The 24,199-nt window shown below is 40.4% G+C and overlaps 1 protein-coding gene across 7 annotated transcripts; it reads right to left on the reverse strand.

Moving 5' to 3' along the window:
* Positions 1-1,918: 1,918 nt before the first annotated feature.
* On the reverse strand, positions 1,919-24,077 carry LOC127966706 (piggyBac transposable element-derived protein 4). Of its 7 annotated transcripts, none has more exons than XM_052567895.1 (4): positions 23,821-24,077; positions 16,166-16,581; positions 13,713-15,784; positions 11,249-12,442 (listed from the first exon to the last, which is right to left on the reverse strand). In XM_052567895.1, exons 2-4 carry the CDS (start codon positions 16,560-16,562, stop codon positions 11,999-12,001), a joined length of 2,913 nt encoding a protein of 970 aa, XP_052423855.1. In that variant the 5' UTR covers positions 16,563-16,581; positions 23,821-24,077; the 3' UTR covers positions 11,249-11,998. The 7 variants fall into 7 exon arrangements, with proteins under 7 accessions (XP_052423853.1, XP_052423857.1, XP_052423858.1 ...); XM_052567896.1 differs by having other exon boundaries at positions 13,713-15,678; positions 16,156-16,581; XM_052567893.1 differs by lacking the exon at positions 11,249-12,442 and adding an exon at positions 1,919-2,560 and having other exon boundaries at positions 13,713-16,581; positions 23,821-24,074.
* Between the last annotated feature and the right edge of the window lie 122 nt (positions 24,078-24,199).

Below are 24,199 nucleotides of genomic sequence, written 5' to 3' on the forward strand. Positions count from 1 at the left end.
TAGTCTAGGGAGGTATACTCTTGTCTCTGAGAACAGCTTTCCTCAGCTTTCCTTAAGGCTGTCCTTGTCCTGTTTGCAAATGACTAAAAGGGAAGAAAAAAGAATACATAGAATAAGTTCACAGTTTTATGAAAAGCAATGAAATCCTTATAATCAAGTGATGATAAACTTAATCGGTAACACTTTTGAATAGTGGTCCATTAGTTAATATTAGTTAACTACTTTAGTTAAAATGATCTAAGCAAGAAAAATCCTTCTACAGCATTTATTAATCTTAGTTGATGTTCATTTCAACATTTACTAATGCATTATTTAAATCAAAAGTTGTGCTAACAATGAAAAACTGTATTTTCATTAACTAACATTAACAAATATGTATATAGTAATAAATGTATTGTTCATTGTTTGTTCATGTTCGTTAATGAATTAACTAACATTAACTAAAGGACTAGTATTCTAAAGTGTTACCACTTAATCTTTGTAAATAAGTAACGGTAGTGAAATTAAAGAGAGAAGTTTTAGCTCCATCATTAATCTAGACAGTCAAAGTGCTCACTCTGTATATTGTGCTCATAACATCATTTAGTTTATTATATAAACGGCAATATAAGTTAAAACGTAATAAGAATTCATTTAAACTTTGAATTCTTATGAAATCTCAGCTTTCATTGCTAACTACGTTAGCGATATCGCTAGCTATTTATTAATAGTCTGACAATGGCTGTCAACATAATGTTAAAAATGACCAAAAAACATCGAGAAAGAACAGCTGAGTCTTACCTGTGAAAGATAACCCCCCGAGATCTGTTTTTATTATCGTGTGACGGATTGTAGGTGTCCAATCTGTCGATGAGTCTTGTATGTTTTCTTCTTTCCTGATGTGAGCGTTATGAGAGCATAGACAGTAAAAGAAAGTATGAGAGTTGCCCACTCCAACATGGCAGCGACGTTGACTTGTGGTCGAGCGGCCAATGAGGCGTCTAGGTATATGTCTATGATTGAAACATGTTCTTTCAAAATGAAAACTTTATGTTAAACCAACGAGTGACAGTTTTAAGTCAGTTTAACATGACACAATCATGTTGAAATGAAAAATAGCCAAAATGGCATTAATTCAACATGAATTGTTCAGGTAAAGTGAACAAAACTGAAAAATAATTTTTTTGAGTGTAATGTAAAAGTCAGTGAAAGTGATTTTGTGCCTCTTTGGGATAGAACAATAATGCCCCGTTTAATTTTAAGGCCTGAAGTTGGTCATTGTTAACAACCTATACAGACTTTGACTTTTTTTTTATTTTTATCCTTTTAATGGTCTAAACAAAAAGGATACATGATTTTACAACAACAAAAATAAATATAATAAATGATTCTATTAAAAATAAATCATTATTATTTTGTTAGATAAATAATTTTTAAAGACACAAAAGCCTCCTTCGGACTGTCAGCCCAAATCCGATTTTGTGCATATCAAGAAGGAATCTTATCTTAATATCTGATTTGTGTGTGCATAAGAGTGCATCATTTCCTTTTACAGAATGTGCGTTGATTACTATGGCAATACCGTTGAGTTGTCATGTCTATGCTAAAAACAATAACAGCAGCAATAAAGTTTGCAGTGTTTCCACTTTTGTGTCCCATATGCATCAAAGGTTTAGCCAACGGTCCGTGGCATGACATCTGAGGCTAGGCTGAACAAGGCTTAACACTAACTTCATTCAATAGGACTAAACTTACTATAAAAAATATAAATTGAAAGTGAAGTGACATTCAGCCAAGTATGGTGACCCATACTTAGGATATACTTACCTAGAAAAATGAAAGATGAGCCATTTTTAAATCCACTTTTGAAGTGTTCGTTTTTGCAGTGTTGCCACATTTTGCTTACAAAGAGTGTTATAATGAAAAGACTAAGTATACATAATTTTGTAGCCTATCATTTATTTAAAACATGACTATTCAGTAATTCTAATGCCTCAAACTAATAAAGAAAAAAGTCAACAAAACAAGGGTAATAAACATGACATATTTTGCAATGGTAAACAAGTAGTAAAGAAATAAAAAAAGAATGTCAGAAAACCAAGTAACAAACAGTACATAAGCAATGGTTAAATCTTGTTTAAACCTTCGTGCTGCATTCTTGGCAATGAGCTGTCATAACAGCGTGTGACCCGCAAATGTATTTGTTACACCCACTGCATGTCAAACTTGTTTTTGTGTCCTTCTTTCGGTCACACATCTGACACCTTTTCCTCTTCCCTGGGGTCACTGGTGCGAGATAACTGTCTTTGATCGGCAAAGTGCTTCCTTGTGCTTCCATCACCATATTCTGAGAAGCTGGAGTGCGGGGAATATTTTCCCGTCTTTTCATGAGAGGAGCCACCAGAGCTTTCCCTAGCTCTTCCAGAAAGAGCCTCCTTCTGTATTTCTTCCCTTCGTTCCATGAATGATTTATTTCCATCCACAACACAAATGCATTGTAGGCAGAGACATCCAACATGTTGAAGAAAATCACCATGGGCCAACGAGATGTCTTCCTTTGGCAGGTGTAAGTAGCAACAAGCTAGAAACAAAATGACACACACAAAACACCAAAGCTTTAGCTTATCATCTGACATTTAATTTCACTTTAAATGTGGCATATGGCCTTGAATAAAAAAATAATAAATAATGCAAAGTAGCAAAATACCTTGTCAAGGTTGTCAACTCCACCTTTGGTGTGGTTGTAGTCTAGGATTATCTCTGGCTTCTTGTGATCTTTGTTGCTTACTTTGACATCTCTGTGAAAAGTGCTCATCAAAAGCACATTAGTATTTTTTCTGGGACAGTAGGACACAAGAGTGTGCGTATCAGTGAAGGCGAACATGGATGATAATCGTGTCCTGTTCTTCATTGACAGGAGCGCAGGTGGGAGCTCAGGCTTGTTTGATCTGACGGTTCCAATCATGGTCATTTTCCTTCGGAGCAGCTCCTGGCCGAGGGCGTACGACGTGAAGAAGTTGTCACATGTGATGGTGTGTCCCTCTAGACCATCTGTCATGTCCAGGACCACTTGCATTCCCTGGTTCTTTTCTGACTTGCCGTCGGCAGCTTTGCCAGTGTAGATCTGCAGGTTCCATGCGTAGCTCGATCTGGAATCGCATGCTGCCCAAATTTTAATTCCATACCTGCCCGGTTTACTCGGCATGTATTGTTTGAAGGGACAGCGACCTCTGAAACCGACCAGGCACTCGCCCACAGTAACGTTTGGGCCTGGATTGTATAAGAATGGCAGGCGTTGGACCCATTTATCCCAGATGGTCCTTACTGGTGACAGCTTGTCTTTTTTCTGTTGGCTATGCTTTTTGCCCTTTTTGTCAAAGCAGAAAATCCTTGACAAATTCTTAAAACTTTTCAGTGACATGGTAGCACGAAAAATTGGCCTTCCAGACTCAGCATGCCATAAGTTATCTATGGCCTCATGGTGGGATCGATACACGCCTGCCAGAATCAACACACCAAGAAAGGCCTGTAAGTCTGTCCAGTCCAGGTTCTTCCAGGCAGCACCAGACACACGTTTCCCCTCTAAATTGGTCATTTCAATCAAAATCTGTTTAATATCATCTGGGAAAAACAATTCAAATGTTGATCTTATATCTTTAGCATTGGCACGTGCCAACTTGGTTGGTCCAGGGTTCATTCTGATGATACGATGAGCTGGAAATCTCCCTGGTTTTCTCTGAGATTTTGAAGTCCACGATATGTTTCCGTTTTTGGATTGATAAGCCGTCTCTGTGTCAGCAGTGACCTCTGACTCTTCCTCTGACTCTTCTCCATCAGTAGAGTGGTAGTCTGGTTCGAACTCTGTATTGTCCTCTGTTTCAGAAACTTCATCAGAGAGCTCCATATCCAGTTCTGCTTCTCCATCGAAATCCCTTTCCTCTTCCAGCCATTCAGTACTTGTCGTACGTAGGGTCACATATTTTTTCTTTTCCATCCCTCCATCACTTGTCATATGTTGGGCCACGTCTCTTTCCTCTTCCATTCTTCCATCACTTGTTGTATCTAAGGTCGAATCTCTTTCCTCTTGCATTCCTCCATCACTTGTCATATGTTGGGCCACGTCTCTTTCCTCTTCCATTCCTCCATCACTTGTTGTATCTAGGGTTGAATCTCTTTCTTCTTGCATTCCTCCATCACTTGTCATATGTAGGGCTGTGTCTCCTTTCATACTTCCATGACTTGTTGCATTTAGGAACTCATCCCTTTCTACTTTCATTCCTCCATAACTGATCATATTGAGAGTCCCGTCTGCTTCCTCTACCATCTCTTCATCACATGTCATATGTAGGGAAACATTTCTTTCCACTTTCATCCCTTCATCTCTAGTTGTATGAAGAGTCCTGTCTTTTTCCTCTTCCACCCCTTTATCACTTGTCTTACGTAGGATTGTATCTCTTTCCTCTTTCATAACTCCATCACTTGTCACTTGTGGGGTCACATCACTTTCTTCATCACTAAACTCTAATAGAAGAGCCGGGTTCTTAGCAACATTAGGCCGTCTCTCCATTGTGCAGCTTCAGAATGAACTGCAAGCAAGGTCCAAGGAAGCCACATTTATAACCTTACAATAAAACATGTATTTAAAACCAGTTTGGGAGGACATTTTGCTGTCCTAACTATGAACATTAAAAGCTCATGAATGTGCCAGATTATTCTTTCCTTTAAAGGGATCATTCACCCAAAAAAATAAAATTCTATAATTAATTACTAACCCTCATGTTGGTTCAAATCTGTAAGACCTTCGTTCAATTTTGGAACACAAATTAAGATATTTTTAGCTTTCTGATCATCCAAAGATTGCAAGGGTACTACCAAGGTCAATGCTCAGAAGCATAGAAAGGAAATCGTTAAATAATACATATGACATCAGTGGTTCAATTGTTACTTTACAAAGTTATGAGAATACTTTTTTTTGTGCAAAGAATACAAAAATTAAATTACTCAACAATTCTTCTCCTCTACGTCTCCTTGGTGCAATTTTGTCACGACCCATGCTTTCTTTTTGCACAAAAAGTATTCTTGTAACTTCATAAAATTATGATTCAACCAGTGATGACACATGGACTATTTTAACGATTTCCTCACTATGTTTCTGTGCACTGACCATGGTAGTACCTTTGCCATCTATGGAGGGTCAGAAAGCTCTCGGATTTCATCCAAAATATCTTAATTTCTCTTCCGAAGATGGTCTTAAGGGTTTGGAACAACATGAGGGTGAGTAATTAATGAAAGAATGTTAATTTTTGGGTGAACTGTCCCTTTAAATCTAATGATTTACATCGGTATGTGTGAAAGTAATTTCATTATGCGGCCCTCCTCACACATAATTAAACAGATTTTGACAAATAAAGTAGAGATAAATGGTTAGGTGTGTTCGACTTATGCATCGCTTTACAAACTGATCAGCATCTAACCTGAAGGAGTGCATATTGGTTAGAACTACTGGCCATCTTGAGACAATGGAGAAGTTGTCAACCACTTCGTTGGAATTTAAATAGAATGAGCTTTTTCTTAACTTTATTCTTGTACATACAGGCACTGTATTAAGCAATGCATCAAGTACTGAATAAAAAGTGTTCAACATCTATGTTTATGACAAATTTTGCATCTGATCCACTTCAGCTAATATAGTAGAAAACACCACACAAGCATCACTATAGGAAGTAAATAGTGCTCAACTTTACATTTTCAACACTGCCCCCGACTGCAAGCAGCAAATCTCAAGTGGTGAAATGCGTGGAATTTGACCTAATCCAGCTCCACCTATGTAGGCCTAATGGGTTGAGTTTGATCTAGCTAGGTTTAAAGGTTGCTTAGGGATAGGGATGTCATGAGCAGCACCTTCTGGCAAATCTTGTTGATCTGTTGAATTAAAGGAACACTCCACTTCAAAAAAATAAATAAAAATAGGCTCAATTTCCAACTCCACTAGAGTTAAACAGTTGAGTTTTACCATTTTTGAATCCATTCAGCTGATCTCTACGTCTGGTGATAGCACTTTAAGCTTAGCTTAGCATAAATCATTAGACCGTTAGCATCTCGCTCCAAAATGACCAAAGAGTTTCTATATTTTTCCTATTTAAAACCTGACTTTTCTGTAGTTATATTGTGTACTACGACAGAGGGAAAATGAAAAGTTGAGATTTTCTACCATGGGTGCAGCAGGCGCAGTGATATTACCCAACGCCTGAAAATAGTCCCACGCTAGTGTGTGTAGTTGCAGCAATAGAGTCTGGGAACATGACGTCAGCAACGCAATGCATTCTGGGACTTTAGGACACGGGTGCTGCTGTATGTATTGTATTGGATTGATAATAGACTGTTTTGTTTGCTCTCTACAGCTAAAAAATTAGTTACAATGGTAAAACCTTGTTGTGTAATTAACTGCCATACTCGTACTCATGACCGGCATGGAAAAATAATTTGAATGGAGCGCGATTTTTCAGCTTTCCCGCTGGAAAACCGCACCTTGATCCCAGGTCTCCGAGTTAACAAAGCTGCGTCACATAGCTTGGTTAACAGCAGTAAGAAGGAAAAGAAGGATTGTCCCTTTGGTCTGATATATACACACGTATGTATGTGAATTTATATATATATATAAAAATATACAGAAATGTACGTTATATAAACAACTTTTTTTTGGATGTGATTAATCGATTTGACAGACTTACATTAAGTGTTACCTATGCATGAACCACATCTCCTGCATTATCAGTGTTATGCATATTGCATACCACCTGTTACAGTACTAAACGGCATAATTGATCAATTCTGTATCTCTTTATTTGTGCATCATAACACACTGAGGTTAATTTGTACAGTTTACAGTAATGCATATTAAAATGTAAAGGGGCCGTGTAACTCGCTCATTGATGCGGAAAATGTGTAGGTTCTGCACCCATCCATTTGTAAATTGCAGGTGAGACTCGAGAGATTTATCATTTTTAAACTGATCAGAGGTGTACGCTCTGACACTACAAACAAGGTAAGAAAACACATTGGGGAAGGTTACGAGCGGCAGCTCTTTAAGATCATCCGATCACTCTTTGTGTTCGTGCAGATTGAGTTCGTTGATTGTCTTGATTTTTTTCTAAATACCGCATCTTTGCTTCCTTGTTGTGTTTTTCTTTATATGTAATCTTACACTTGATCTGTATGTCATGTCACTTTCACTTTTACTGATAAGCGTGTCCCAAAAAATGGCCGGGACTACCCAGAATGCAATGCGCAGTGACGTAGTTTCCCAAGCTCTATAGCAGAGTAGCTGGGGACTATTTTCAGGTGCTGCGTAATATCAGCTGAACGACTGAATGGATTAGAAAACAGTAAAACGTCTCCGGTTACTATCGTAACCTTGGTTCCCTGAGAGGCGGGAACGAGACATTACGTCAGCTAAGACGTATATGGGAACTCTTCCCTTCTCCACTTTCACTGAAATCTTATTGGCTAACGCCAGCTGGGGACAGCTGGCCAATTGAGGCGAAGCATGCAAATACTGGCGGGTCAGCGGGCAGTATAAAATGCATGGGCGCGAAAATTACGTCAGAATCACGACTGAACGCTAGCACAGCTGATCAAACAGCGACCACGGCGGCTAACGTAATGTCTCGTTCCCGCCTCTCAGGGAACCGAGGTTACGATAGTAACCGGAGACGTTCCCTCCCGAGGCGGTAACTCAACATTAGGTCAGCTAAGACGTATATGGGAACTGTATAAAATCCCGCCGTGAGAGCAGTGAAGATAAGCCCTGAACGGAGTCAATCACCCCCACACATAAGCAGTACAGTTCTAGCCAATAGCCGTGTCGCTAAGAGTGCTTGCATTTGATAGGCGGAACTAGACCATTGAGACATCTGCTCCGAGCCTAACAAAATTTGCATAATTTCAAGCAATATATCCAAATCTGCACTAGCCAGGGCAGACACAAAGCAATAAGCACTTGAGCATGAGAGTTAAACAGAGTCGACGGCGTTTGCGGTGACTACTGCATAAACCATATAATCCATAACACAGAGTTAGCAGCCATGGTAACTACTGTATAGCTGGTTATTACAGAATGAATAAAACTTAACTCACCGAAAGTACATGTGACGCTACAGAGCGTACATCCAGCTTGTAAAACCTGGCGATTGTGTTCTGGGAAGACCAGCCAGCAGCAAAACACAAATACTGGACAGACATACCTCTAGACCAGGCCCATCAGGAAGCATTTATATTGTCCTCGCAGAATGAGCTCTGATGTTGAGGGGATAATCACGTCACGTCAGGGAGACGGCTCGATGGCGCGCTGGCTCTCTCGTGGCGCGGGGTCCTCAACTGACCCTGACGTTTCCTCCCAGGCTCTTACCACTGCTGGATTCGGTCGAAACGAGCATCCGGTTCAGAGCAGGGTGCCACGGTGGGCTATTTAGCTAGTCTTAGAGCCTGACGAGGTGCACAAGAGCAGAACCTCAAAGATGAAGGCTGGAGTGAGCGACGGGTATCGTGTGGCTCATCGTCTTGGCACGCTTTCTGCGTCTCTGAGAAGAGCTCCATGACGTCATCAAAGAGGCCGGAGGGAGCAACTGGAATGTTTAGGAGCGTCCTACGGTCCGCGTCTTCCAGGACAGCTAGGGTAAGCCATAGGTGCCTGTAAGGACGACCATGAGCCCCATGAAATGGCTGAGCAGAGCGCTAGTAGCCATCAGCGCGAGATCAGTTGCCGCACGCAGATCCCTGATGATGTCAGCGCTACTGTGCCGCCGTCTGCCTGAAACACATAGAGTATTGCCCTGAAGAACAGAAGCTGTCTTCCTTCAGAAGTATAGGCTTTGTTCGTCTAAGGGCCGTGAACTGCACGGCTTGGAAGGCAGGCTGTGGTCCGAACCAAATGCAGAGGGAGACGGGCACAGGTGTGCTGTAACGGTCTCCTCGACGGGGGGAGGGTTTCCGCCCCATCCTCGTGCGTGAACATGGCCTGCGTAGCAGAGTGGGTGCGGGCCGATTGGGGTGCAGCCCACAACTTCACCACGAGCTCTTGCATGCCTCAATGCCGTCTGGTAGCAGCTCGACTGGAGGAGCCACGAGTCCAGTTACCTTCCACAGGCTCGTCAGGTGCGTTTTGCAAGTGAAACCCAGCTCTGTGACGGCCTTTCCGAAGACCCTGATGAACTCCTCCTGGATGTCTGCAGGGCCCTCTTGGTCAGGGCGGTCTTTTTTTCCAAACCTTTTCCGACGTCGAAAGCGACATGGAGTCGTTTTGCTCGCCAGCTCCGAAGAGGACGAAGTTCGCGGGGCGGAAGCTATTGTCCACCACATCTACGGGCGGGGGAGGGCCCACCAGCGGCTCGCTGGCGGCAGTGGGCCTCATTCCCACTATTTTCCGAGCCACTGGCTCTGAGGGGGCGCACTGGCGCACGTGTGGTCCGTGTGAGAAACCCAGGCAGGTCCCACAGAACTGGTGAAGGTCCGAATCTAGCATTAGCAGCCATCGGATGCGGAAAGGAAAACAGGGTGAGTGGTCCTCTATTGCAACTTCCATGATGACTTAGATAAGACTTCTAGCATGAAGAAAGAGATTCTGACGTAATTTTCGCGCCCATGCATTTTATACTGCCCGCTGAACCGCCAGTATTTGCATGCTTCGCGTCAATTGGCCAGCTGTCCCCAGCTGGCGTTAGCCAATAAGACTTCAGTGAAAGTGGAGAAGGGAAGAGTTCCCATATACGTCTTAGCTGACGTAATGTTGAGTTACCGCCTCGAGAGGGAACTCAAGTGTTAACTTTAGGGGAGTTGGAAAATGAGCCTATTTTCAAAAAAGTGGAGTGTTCATTTAAGCTGCAGCCAAAGTTGAACGTACACATTTTACACATTAACCAAATGTCAGATTGTTCTAAGCCAATGAGCATTGTGCTTTTAGTTATTCAGCTGGTTTTAAAAATTGTGACTGCCTTGCAGAACATTTACAGTTACATTTTTACACAAGTAAACATGACATTACTGCAAATCGGATATCTGACAACATTATACTGCTTTTAAGTTGGGAATATATATATATATATATACACACACACATTGGACAACGTTTAATAAAAATGTCCTGTTATTACTGTGTTATACTGTCATTCATGTCTTTGTTTGTGTCTTAAATTGTGCCTTACTGGTCAATTTTATTTGACAATTTGTTTACGAATTGCTCTGTTGTATTCCACCGGGAAGGCGAACCTTTCTTTCTTTTTATAGCGACAATACACAATGTGTATGTAAATGGTTCAAATCGACCAGGTCTTATGTAGGCTATATATAGGAAGTTGTACCTGCTTAACGTACATTGACTGAACGGAACTGAGAGGGTTAAAACGAACAAAATGGCAGCAGCTGTATTGTGAAAAGATGTAGGCTGTTTTCTTTTGGTGTAAAACGATGAAACGCATCATAACATTCGTAAATCGCTTAGGCCAAAAATAAACGTCGGTGAGGAATTCAATTCAGGCTCTGTGTGTATCTTACCTTATACAAGAAGTTTCGTGTTGGACACAAATCAAGTCCTTTGGTTTCCTGGTCTTCCCGTCTGCGTGACGAACACAGATGCATGTGATTAGCACACAACACTAGCGCTGCATCCAGACGAAAAAATCCATGTGTTGATTACTGCAAAATCTACTGCTGTGTCCATATTATTGCAATCTATCAGTAAAGCAGCAGTCCTCATGTTCAGCGCATGCGCACTGTGGTGACGTACATGCACAGTCAAGTCATGCAGATGTTGCACACAACGGAATCATTATCTGAAGAATATTTTCGATACTCCCCGAATGCGCTATGAGGGATTTATTGAATATGCACACGACAATATTTCAATCAAAAACTGACACTTTGAAATCAATAGCGTCATGGGCGATTTTATATATTTTTTTTTTATGTAAACGATTGAATATTTTAAACTAATATTTTAAATTTGAATACTTATATAAAAATCATAAAGGTGGTAGTTCCTCATTCCCCATTTAAGGAGCCATGCGACTGTATATCATAGAGTATCTTTTGTAATGTACAAATGTAATATGTAATGCATGCAGCATGAATAAATTATAAAATTAATTACACAATTTAACCATCAGACACTGTTCATTACAGACTCTTCCTAATGTAATATAGTAAACATTTCATTAAACTGAAAATTTTGGAATATATATGCATTTGAAACAACTGACAAGACACAGAGCACACATAATTTTATAGCCTTTTATTTATTAAAAAAATATTCAGTGACTCTGATGAAGTAAACTAATGAAAATATTAGATAAGTAAATGGCATATATTTTCCAGTGGTAAACATGTTAGTAAAGAGTTAGGGTTAGGGTGAGCAGCAGGAAAATAAGTGCTATAAAAACTGTTAAACAAACAGCATATAAGCCAAGTTTTGTTTCAAGGGGTGATACGACGTTGCTAAAAAGAACATAAATTTTGAGTTTGTTGTAATGACATTTTATGTTTAAGGCTCAAAAAACACATTTTCCCCACACTGTGCATTATTGTTTCTTCTCCATGCTCCGCCTTTCTGAAACGTGTCGATTTTTACAAAGCTCATCGTTCTGAAAAGAGAGGTGTTCTCTGATTGGCCAGCTATCCAGTGCATTGTGATTGGCCGACTACCTCAAGCGTGTGACGGAAATGTTAGGTCAAACAAAGTATTTTCATTTTTTGCAACAAAACACACAGCATCTTCACAACATGGCGGCGACAGCAAGGATAAAGTTATGCCTTCTATGGCATTATGCAAATCTTCCCACATCAATAGACATGTAGGGGTGCATATAAAAAAGGGGTTTTAGGCATGGACGAATCTTAACTTTAATCAAGAATATCTATTTGGGTTTGAGACTTTAGTCTTTGCAACTTCAGGGATCTTATCTATTCACAAACAGCTTGTAACACTCCAAAGAGAAAGGAAAACTTGAAATTGCATCATATGATCCCTTTAAACCTTCTTGCATGCGTAGCAGTAAGACGTTATAATAGCATGTGTCTTGCAAATGTAAATGTTACACTGACTGCATATCATACTAGTTTTTGTGTCCTTCTTTGCCTCACAGACCTGACACCTTTTCCTCTTGCTGGGGCTTGATATTGGGGAGGAGACAGGTTTTTTGGCTGTAGAAGAACAAGCTCTTGCTTCCATCACCATATTCTGAGAGGCTGGCGTGCGGGGAGCATAATGCCGTCTTTTCATGAAGGGAGCCACCAGAGCTTCCCCTAGTTCTTCCAGGAAGAGCCTCCTTCTAATGGTTTTCCCTTTGTGCCATGAAGGATTCATCTCCGTCCACAATACAAATGCATTGTAGGCAGACACGTCCAACATGTTGAAGAAAATCACCATGGGCCAACGAGCTGTCTTTCTTTGGCAGGTGTAAGTGCCAACAAGCTGAAAGTGAAATTACAAACAAAACATTTACAATATGTGCATCTGACAGATGTTTTCATCCAAAGTGACAGTGTATTCAAGGTATACATTTAAATTTCATCAGTTTCTGCTTTCTCTGGCAATCCAACACATGATCTTAGCATTGCTTTAGCTCACCAGCTGACAACTGAATTCACTTTATTTGTGCCATTTGTTCTTACCCCACATTCAAAGACAGAGCTTAAGCCTAGTACAAGACTAAAATTTAAATCTGTGCTGTTTCAACTTAAGGTGAGACACTGCAGGTGAATAGGGTAAAGACATTAACAAATATCGCCTTACTTACTCAGTTGATTAATTACATTGATAATTGCAGAAAAAAATGTATTGCTAGTTTCTAAAATGTTTGATTTAATCTGCAAATAAGGCATTATTTAATGAAATATGCACTAATTTAAATACATTTCTAGTACAAAAATCTAAACACTGGATGAAGTCAGTTTCTAAATGGTTTAATTTTTAAAAAATGTTTTTACAGAGGGAATTTGGGGTATCTCTTTTTTTTGTTCACTCCATAAATCAGAAAACACTGTATTTCGACAATTGTTTGGGGAATAAAATGTTGTATATAATCAAGCAAATGATATTTGAACAAATCCCTGTGTAAAAACATTCAGGATATAGACAGGACTAAAAATGTAAAGTTTTGTATATGTAAGTGCTACTGAAGTGGAAATGTATGGCTCAGTGTAGGAGAAAAACTCATTCTGAGAAAACGACCTATACAAATATGCATTTTAATTTAAATCTGTTGACACAGATTAAGTGCTATAAAAGAAACACTTAACAGTGTCTTTTGAATGTTTTCTTTCCACTAGTCTGAAAAAACACTTTATAAAAAATAAAAAAGGCCAAAGTCTCAAACTTGACAGGTGTATGAAAAACAGTGTTTTTGCCTGCAGTGTCTTCCCTGAAAAAAAAAAAACTTCCACTGACTGATATGTCAGTGCCATTGTTTTACCTCAAGATGCACACCAGTAATGTTTAATGTTAAAATACTTACATTTGCTTATTGAACTATGGCCTAATCCTGGCTTAGTCTAAGCTCTGTCTGTGAAACCAGGCTTTAAATTTGGAAAGAAAACAAAGTAGCGACAGATATTTCTTTACATATTATGACGTATGTCTGATTGTAATAGATTAATGATAAAGAAAAAATATCTATAATTAGCATTTAAACATAGATCACTTCATGCAGAACATGTCTAAATGATACAAAGTAGTAAAATACCTTGTCAAGGTTGTCAACTCCGCCTTTGGTGTGGTTGTAGTCTAGGATTATCTCTGGCTTCTTGTGATCTTTGTCACTTACTTTGTCATCTCTGTGAATTGTGCTCATCAAAAGCACATTTTTATTTTTTCTGGGACAGTAGGACACAAGAGTGTGCGTATCAGTGAAGGCGAACATGGATGATAATCGTGTCCTGTTCTTCATTGACAGGAGCGCAGGTGGGAGCTCAGGCTTGTTTGATCTGACGGTTCCAATCATGGTCATTTTCCTTCGGAGCAGCTCTTGGCCGAGGGCATACGACGTGAAGAAGTTGTCACATGTGATGGTGTGTCCCTCTAGACCATCTGTCATGTCCAGGACCACTCGCATTCCCTGGTTCTTTTCTGACTTGCCGTCGGCAGCTTTGCCAGTGTAGATCTGCAGGTTCCATGCGTAGCTCGATCTGGAATCGCATGCTGCCCAAATTTTAATTCCATACTTGCCCGGTTTACTCGGCATGTATTGTTTGAAGGGACAGCGACCTCTGAAACGGACCAGGCACTCGTCCACAGTAACGTTTGGGCCTGGATTGTATAAGAATGGCAGGCGTTGGACCCATTTATTCCAGATGTTCCTTACTGGTGCCAGCTTGTCACTTTTCTTTTGGTCCAGCTCTTCATCTTTTTTATAAAAGCAGAAGACCCTAGAAAATTCTCGAAAAGTCTTCAATGGCATCGTAGCACGAAAAATTGCCCTCCCCGATACACCATGCCATAAGCTACCCATTGCCTCATGGTGGGATCGATACACGCCTGCCAGAAGCAACAGACCAAGGAAGGCCTGTAAGTCTGTCCAGTCCAGGTTCTTCCAGGCAGCACCAAACACACGTTTCCCCTCTAAATTGGTCATTTCAATCAAAATCTGTTTAATATCATCTGGGAAAAACAATTCAAATGTTGATATTATATCTTTAGCATTGGCACATGCAAACTTGGTTGGTCCAGGGGTCATTCTGATGATACGATGAGCTGGAAATCTCCCTTGTTGTCTCTGAGGCGGAGTTTTTGAAGTCCACGATATGTTTCCGTTTTTGGACTGATAAGCTGTCTCTGTGTCAGCAGTGACCTCTGACTCTTCCTCTGACTCTTCTCCATCAGTAGAGTGGTAGTCTGGATCGAACTCTGTATTGTCCTCTGTTTCAGAAACTTCATCAGAGAGCCCCATCTCCAGCTCTGCTTCTCCATCGAGATCCCTTTCCTCTTCCATCCCTTCATCACTTGTTGTATGTAGGGTAACATGTGTTTCTTCTTCTATCCCTCCATCACTTGTTGTATGTAGAGTTGTGTCTCTTTCCTCCTCCAACCCTCCATCACTTGTCGTATGCAGTGTCGCATCGGTTTCCTCTTCCATCCCTCCATCGCTTGTCATATGTAGGGTTGTGTCTATTTCCTTGTTTATCCCTAGATCACTTGTTGTATGTACAATTATGTTTCGTTCCTCCTCCATCCCTCCATCACTTGTCACATATAGGGTTATATATCTTTCTTCTTCCAACTCTTTATCACTTGTTGTATGTAGGGTTGCATCTATTTCCTTTTCCATCCCTTCATCGTTTGTCATATGTAGGGTTGTGTCTATTTCCTTTTTTATCCCTAGATCACTTGTTGTATGTAGAGTCAAATTTCGTTCCTCCTCCATCCCTCCATCACTTGTCACATGTAGGGTTGTGTATCTTTCTTCTTCCAACTCTTGATCACTTGTTGTATGTAGGGTTGCATCTATATCCTTTTCCATCCCTTCATCACTTGTTAAATGTAGAGTCAAATTTCGTTCCTCTTCCATCCCTCCATCACTTGTCATATTTAGAGTTATGTCTATTTCCTTTTTTATCCTTAGATCACTTGTTGTATGTAGAGTCATGTTTTGTTCCTCCTCCATCCCTCCATCATCTGTCATATGTAGGGTTGTGTCTCTTTCCTTTTCCATCCTTCCATCACTTGTCTTACGTAGGGTTGTGTATCTTTCTTCTTCCAACTCTCGATCACTTGTTGAATGTAGGGTTGCATCTTTTTCCTTTTCCATCCCTCCATCACCTGTCATATGTAGGGTTGTGTCTATTTCATTTTTTATCCCTAGATCACTTGTTGTATGTAGAGTCAAATTCCGTTCCTCCTCCATCCCTCCATCACTTGTCATATGTAGGGTTGTGTATATTTCCTTTTTTATCCCTAGATCACTTGTCAAATGTAGGGTTGTGTATCTTTCTTCTTCCAACTCTTGATCACTTGTTGTATGTAGGGTTGCATCTATTTCCTTTTTCATCCCTTCATCGCTTGTTAAATATAGGGTTGTGTCTATTTCCTTTTTTATCCCTAGATCACTTGTATGTAGAGTCAAATTTCGTTCCTCTTCCATCCCTCCATCACTTGTCATATGTAGGGTTGTGTCTATTTCCTTTTTTAACCCTAGATCACTTGTCATTTGTAGGGTTGTGTCTCTTTCCTTTTCCATCCCTCTATCACTTGTCATATGTAGGGTTGTGTCTATTTCCTCCTCCATCCCTCCATCACCTGTCATATGTAGGGTTGTGTCTCTTTCCTTTTCTTTCCCTCTATCACTTGTTGTATGTAGGGTTGCATCTATTTCCTTTTCCATCCCACCATCAATTGTCATAGATAGGGTCGAGTCTCGTTCCTCTTCCATCACTCCATGACTTGCACATAAGGTCCTTCCATCATTTGTATGTAAAGTCACCTTTCTTTCATCTTCAATTCCTCCATCACTTGTAGAATACAGGGCTGCGTCTCTTTCCTCTTCACTGGACTCGTATAAATGAACCGGGGACTCCACATCACTAAACCGTCTCTTCATTGTATAGATACAGAATTAACTGCAAGCAAGATTCAGGGAAGTCACATTTTTTATTTTATTTGTCACACATGATAGGGTCAAATGTCCTCTAATATTAAAAGTTCAACTTTTTTTTTTTGTAAGGACAACACATTAATCCATATTTCTGTAAATGTGCTAGTGTTAGCCAGTCAGCTAATTTTTAACTGGAGTACTTTGGCAAGATTAAACTCTTTAAAGGGTTAGTTCACCCAGATAGCAAATTTATGTAATTAATAACTTACCCTCATGTTGTTTCAAAACCATAAGACCTCCGTTTATCTTTGGAACACAGTTTTACGATATTTTAGATTTAGTCCGAGAGCTCTCAGTCCCTCCATTGAAGCTGTGTGTACGGTATACTGTCCATGTCCAGAAAGGTAAGAAAACATCATCAAAGTAGTCCATGTGACATCAGAGGTTCACTTAGAATATTTTGAAGCATCGAAAATACATTTTGGTCAAAAAATAGCAAAAACGACGACTTTATATCATCAAAGTAGTCCATGTGACATCAGAGGTTCACTTAGAATATTTTGAAGCATCGAAAATACATTTTGGTCAAAAAATAGCAAAAACGACGACTTTATTCAGCATTGTCTTCTCTTCCGTGTCTGTTGTGAGAGAGAGTTTAAATCAAAGCAGTCTGAATATCCGGTTCGCGAGCAAATCATTCAGTTTACCAAATCGAACTGAATCGTTTTAAACGGTTCGCATCTCTAATACTCATTAATCCACAAATTACTTAAGCTGTTAACTTTTTTAATGTGGCTGACACTCCCTCTGAGTTCAAACAAACCAATATCCCGGTGGAATTCATTTACTCAAACAGTACACTGACTGAACTGATGTGAATAGAGAACTGAAGATGAACACCGAGCTGAGCCAGATAACGAACAAAACATTGACTCGTTCACGAGTCAAGAACCGTTTCTGTCAGAAGCGTCAGATTCGTGAACCGAGGAGCTGATGATACTGCGCATGTGTGATTCAGCGTGAAGCAGACCGACACACAGGGCATCTGAACCGAACTGATTCTTTTGGTGATTGATTCTGAACTGATTCCGTGATAATGTTATGAGCGCGGTTAAACCGAAGGCTTGAGTCAAGGGCAATCATCGCAAATGACGTCATTACGTCGAGCGCTAAAGAACCGGTGAACCGTTTTCTTCAACCGGTTTATTGAATCGAACTGTCCGAAAGAACTACTGGTGATCCGAACACAGATGCAACCGGTTCTTCACTCGTGAACGAGTCAGTCTATTGTTTGTTATCTGGCTCGGCTATTAAAATATCTTAAACTGTGTTCCAAAGATAAACGGATGTTTTACGGGTTTGAAGTAACATGAGGGTAAGTTATTAATTACATAAATTTGCTATCTGGGCGAACTAACCCTTTAAGATATCAAGAACCATAAACAAAAAGCATTGTGACAATGGTACTAACACCATAACAACAATCCACATTTTCACACAATCAGCCATACACAAGCAACAACACACAACTTTCAGTAGGTATATCAAGCGTGATCGAAAGCATTAACCATACATTGATCTTAGCTCGCTGTCAGGTTAGGGAAAGTTAACAGTGGATAAATGAAAAATGATCATGTCTGTTTTTTTAAAAGCCAGGCAGACATGCGCTCAAGCAATGATGTCGATGCCCCATGTGAATGTTCAGATACAGTTTGCAATATGACATGTCAACGAGTTGCCGTCACTGTGTATTATTCGTCATGTGAAGCAGTGGCAGAAATGCAGGAAGTTGGATGCTGCCATTCTATGCTGCCATCTCCAACGCGTATAGCTACAGTACTAGCAGTATATTGTATTTTCCATTTGATTGACTTATGGATCACAACAACACAAGCTTGTTTCTGCAATGACGCTTATGTTTTACCATATTTTACATCTAGTCATATGACTAATTTGATTTGGGCTGACAGTCTGAATGAGGCTTAAGTGGACTGCAAAGTGGACTTTACAGGGTATTCTGCCATTTTAAGTGTTATTACAATCCGGGATTTAACATGTTTGGTTCGAAGGGCACCGCAAACTGCATAGGTAATCGCCATTGCGCACCATGTTACCAATTCGATAGAGCAGAGCTTTTGAAAGAGTATTTTAAACTTATTTTCAAGACTCTGCAATGGAGGGTTTGCAATAAATGTTGTTATTATTATATTATGTTGTTATTATGTTATATTTGCATACTGTATTCTATGAATTGAAAGTAAAACCGGTGAGAATCTGTTTGCCGAGATAATCTAATGTATTCACCTCTCAGATGTGGCATATCAAGATGCTGATTAGACAGCATGATTATTGACAGGTGTGCATTAGCTGGCCCCAGTAAAAGGCCACTCTAAAATGTACATTTTTATCACACATCACAATGCCACAGATCTCACAAGTTTTGAGGGAGCATGCATGCTGACTGCAGGAATGTCCACCAGAGCTTTTGCCCGTGAATTGAATGTCAATTTCTCTACCAGAGAATTTGGCAGTACATCCAACCGGCCTCACAACCGCAGACCACACTTTCGCAATCTGTTCCCATGGATTTGTAAACTGTAGCCTACTCACGGATTCATGCAGCAAGCTCCTACGTGTTAAGTTACAGCTTTAAGGGGGGGGGTGAAATGCTCGTTTTCACTCAATATCCTGTTAATCTTGAGTACCTATAGAGTAGTACTGCATCCTTCATAACTCCAAAAAGTCTTTAGTTTTATTATATTCATAAGAGAAAGATAGTCTGTACCGATTTTTCCCGAAAAAACACGACCGACTGGAGGCGTGACGTGTGGGCGGAGCTAAAAAATCACGAGCGCCAGTAGGCTTTTGCGTTGAGAGCATTTGGAAGCTGTGAAATTATCGTGAGGGCAAAACCATCATCCAAAACAAACCATGGCTAACAGTCAGATTCAGCCGTTTATTTAAGATCCAGAATCAGATCCCGAGGCTGAAACTGAACGAGAGCAGCAGCAGCAACGACTCGCTCCGAGCAGGGCTCGAACCCGGGTCTCCGGCATGGGAGGCGGAAGCACTAATGCTGTGTTCACACCAAACGCGAATAGAGCGTCAAATTCACGTCTACCGCGTCTAGTTTGCCGCTTGACCATTTTGAGATCATTCGCTTCATTCGCCCGAGTAATTCGCTTCATTCGCGCGTGGAATTAACTTCACAACAAATGCGAATTCGCGTCATGGGGGGGCTTCTGCCAGCTGAGTTCACGGATAATTTTCTAAATATTACTGTTACTGTGTCATGAAATGTAGTTTTAAAAGTATTTCAGGCGAGAATGTAGTTGTTTTAAACTCAGATATGCGATTTATTTATAATGACAGCGTCTATTTAAAAAAATTTGTTTCGCCGATCTCGGAGATGAGCTCCATGCGACCAGAGGGAGCTCCGTCATCATGTATCCGCCGAGAGCAGCCTCGGCTCGGCTAGACCTTCTGACATTTGCCGCTGGCTCTGATGTCTCTTTAGTAGTTCAAGATAAAATATAATTCGTTTGGGGTAAAATGAAACGTTTCTTATCAATTGGCCTTTATTCAATTTATCTATTAATATGTTTTTTATATACATATATGTCCTTTTTATTCCTGTCTCTATAGAAATATGAACTTTTGTCATATAGCTCCGGTTGACTGCTCACTGACAACATCTGTCGTTCCTCCTTGTTGAATGAGTGGAGAAGGGTATTCCTGCACAACCGGAGGCTGCAGGAACATTCTGTTGAATGAGTGACTCCTAGCAGGCTCCTGATTGGTTAACGCGGCGCGAATTGACGCCAAAGTTGAAATTTTTCAACTCGGGCGGCAGACGCGAATTTGCGTCAAACGCTAAATGCACAAAAAGCACCTTCGCGCTTAACGTCATTCGCGCGAACAAGGCGAATTCACGTCTTGCGCGCCGCGCTTAACGCCCCATTCGCGCCGCGAGACCTCCAGACGCGCGTAAACACACCTTTGCATTGACTTAACATTGAAATAATTCGCGCCAGACGCTCTATTCGCGTTTGGTGTGAACACAGCATGACAAGGAATCAGAGATATTTTAAGCAGTTTTACTGACCGCCTGCGGTTCCAACACACGATCGTGACCCTTTTTCTTTGGGATTGCATCATCCTTAAGGAATAAACGATATGCAAATCCGTCGCCAAACTGGGCCTTGTTTGTAAAACAAGCATCTTCGAAATGCAGGGAACAAACACAAACACTTGCACAACTCCGTTGATGCTCTGTAAAAATAAACTCCATCCACTGGTCCCTTAATGCTGTTTTTCTTTGGTAATCTGTGCAGGGTTGTCTTGCCCTGGCAACCAAAAACACACTCCTTTTGTGACATTTCGCGACGCTCTCACTCGGATCAGTGTGCTCAGCCTCTCAGTGCTCTGCTATACGGGAGCACGCGCTCTTTCAGCAGACGTGCCCTTAGGACCCATATAAGGAAATTCCGCTCCATCTAACGTCACACAGAGCCATACTCAAAAAAAACTTTCCGAAACTTGTGACAAACCGGAAGGAGTATTTTTGGAACAGAAATACTCCTTCAAAAGTACAACTTAATTTTTGAAACTTTGTCCATGTTTAGCATGGGAATCCAACTCTTTAACAGTGTAAAAAACTCAGTATGCATGAAATAGCATTTCACCCCCCCTTTAATGATTATTATTATGTGGGATGGGTCTACAGCAAAGTGATTCTCTGTATGTTTTTCTCATACAGGTGAAACATTGTTGAAAACATGCAGCCTGTCTCTACTGTATAGTCACCGGGTTTCAGTCAGCTCCTTAGCATGATAACATATATTTCATTTTTAAACAGGATATATATATATATATATCTGTGTGTGTGTGTGTGTGTGTGTGTATGTGTGTTTCTCAAAATTTATTCTGAATAATTCAGATTGTTTTCATTTATTTATTTCAAAATGTTTTGTGTTATGTTGTCCATTGTTGATAGTTTTCATACTTAAGCTGTGAAAGGAACATTTTAAGGGCTCAAACTGCTTTTATGATGCAGAAGCCACTTTAGTTTTTGATTCTGAATATATTATTCAGGTGTTTTGTTATTTATTTCAGAAATCCTTGTGATATGCAATATTCAGTTTGTGCTTGTCTGACTTAATCAAAATAGTGTTTAAAAATGACTTTCTGTTTTACTTTGTGTTTGTATAGACCATAATGCATAAAAGCGCATTAATGGGAACATTAAAGAAAGTTCTTTAAAAAAAAACTAAAAAGTTACTTTTAACAGTAATGCATATTTCTTAGTAACTATCACAACACTGGTGTTGTCATAACATTCACCTTTGATATTGAAAATGTTTCTTTTTTGAGACCCTAGGAGCCCAAATTCGGACCCAGAACAATAAAACCCACAGAAGAGGTGGGAGTTAAAAGGAGGAATATTTATATTTACCAAACTGCAGGGAGAGGAAGAGTATATAAGTCATGATCTGCAAGATTAACCACAATCTGATGTGATCCGACCACCTCAGAGAAAACCTGTGTTGAGCTGCTGCAAGAGCTTTTGAAGCACAGCAGCTGTGGTCAAAGAGTTCTCATGTGTTCGAGTCAGTCAGTTCGGAGTTCGGAGCGGGATCACAAATCATTTGAGTCAGTTTGGGGATCACAAATCATTTTTATTCCGTTCGGCAGTTCGGAGCGGGATCGCGAATCATTTGAGTCAGTTCGGCAGTTCGGAGCATGATCGCGAATCATTTGAGTCAGTTTGGGGAATCATTTGAATCAGTTCGGAGCGGGTTCGCGAATCATTTGAATCAGTTTGGGAGTTCGGAGCGGGTTCGCGAATCATTTGAGTCAGTTTTGGAGTTCAAAGCGGGATCGCAAATCATTTGAGTCAGTTTGGGGATCGCGAATCATTTTTATTCAGTTCGGAGTTTGGAGCGGGATCGCGAATCATTTGAGTCAGTTCGGCAGTTCGGAGCGGGATCGCGAATCATTTGAGCGGTTTGGGAATCGCGAATCATTTTTATTCAGTTCGGCCGTTCGGAGCGGGATCGCGAATCATTTGAGTCAGTTTGGGGATCGCGAATCATTTTTATTCAGTTCGGAGTTCGGAGCGGGATCGCGAATCATTTGAGTCAGTTCGGCAGTTCGGAGCTGGATCGCGAATCATTTGAGTCAGTTCGGCAGTTCGGAGCGGGATCGCGAATCATTTGAGTCAGTTTGGGGATCGCGAATCATTTTTATTCAGTTCGGAGTTCGGAGCGGGATCGCGAATCATTTGAGTCAGTTCGGCAGTTCGGAGCGGGATCGCGAATCATTTGAGTCAGTTTGGGGATCGCGAATCATTTGAGTCAGTTCGGCAGTTCGGAGCGGGATCGCGAATCATTTGAGTCAGTTTGGGGATCGCGAATCATTTGAGTCAGTTCGGCAGTTCGGAGCGGGACCGCAAATCATTTGATTGAATCATTATATATATATATATATATATATATATATATATATATATATATATATATATATATATATATATGCTGCCTTGCTCTCCCATTTTGGCATGTCTTACAGAGATGATCACCTGTGGCTGTTTCTAGCAGTTTCTAGTCATTTATTTATTAACTGATCTAACTCTCTGTTCTCTGGATCAACTGTGGCATATGCTGCATTTTGTGCTTGTGTAGCCTATGCTTTTATTTGTGTCGCTTTATGCATGGCATCTATAGCTACTCTTAAAACCAAGCCAATAAATTTAATCTCATTCTTAATGTTTGAGTACTGACAAAAAGAAAAAAGAGAAGGGAATAAAATGTCATAGCGTCATTCTTCATTTGCGTCTGTTCTGTATTAATGTGCATGATTGGTTTATATTATTTGACATTGTTTCACAATTGCTGTTCTCAGACATCTCATTTGTTTATTAATTTATTTTGCAATGGTCGATGTAATCCCACCTTGAACACCACAGTCACAGACATGTGTGTTCAGATGGCTAGTGTACAGTGTAGGAAAAGTCACCAAGCCTTAATAGATCATATTATATCTGCTGGAGTCCTATCTGATTAAAATGACCGAACAAAACGGAAGGCACAAAATGGCAGCACCTGGAATGTGAAAAGATCCTTCCACATGTGCATCAGATCTTTTGCACATATTGCGCAATAAATTTTTTGTGTGTATGATATAATACTATGAAACATATGTTTGGAAACGCATATTTCGAATAAAAATGTTAATTTAATGCCAATCAAGCGCTGAATCTTACCTTATACGATGTTGTGTACTGGACACAAATCCTGCACTTTCCGTGTATTGCAGAAGCTTTCGGTCTGCACACAGATGCTTTCGGTCTGCACACAAATGCATCAGATTACCACGCAACACGAGCGCTGCATTCAGACGTTTAGGTGCAGAGATTACCACATCATAAGTAATATTATAATGAATCAAATAATGAATAATGAATCAAATATAGCAGTCCTCATTGTCCAGTGCATGCGCCCTCTGGTGATTCATATGCACACAGCCATACAGATATTGCACACAAGGGAATCATGTCTGAAGAACAATGTCGAAGTTCTCCGATTGTTAGATAAGGAAATTTGAGAATATGCATGTGACAATATTGGAGCGTTGCAATCAAT

Source organism: Carassius gibelio, chromosome B10 (genome assembly GCF_023724105.1).
Source record: "Carassius gibelio isolate Cgi1373 ecotype wild population from Czech Republic chromosome B10, carGib1.2-hapl.c, whole genome shotgun sequence".
Classification (NCBI taxonomy): Eukaryota; Metazoa; Chordata; class Actinopteri; order Cypriniformes; family Cyprinidae; genus Carassius; species Carassius gibelio.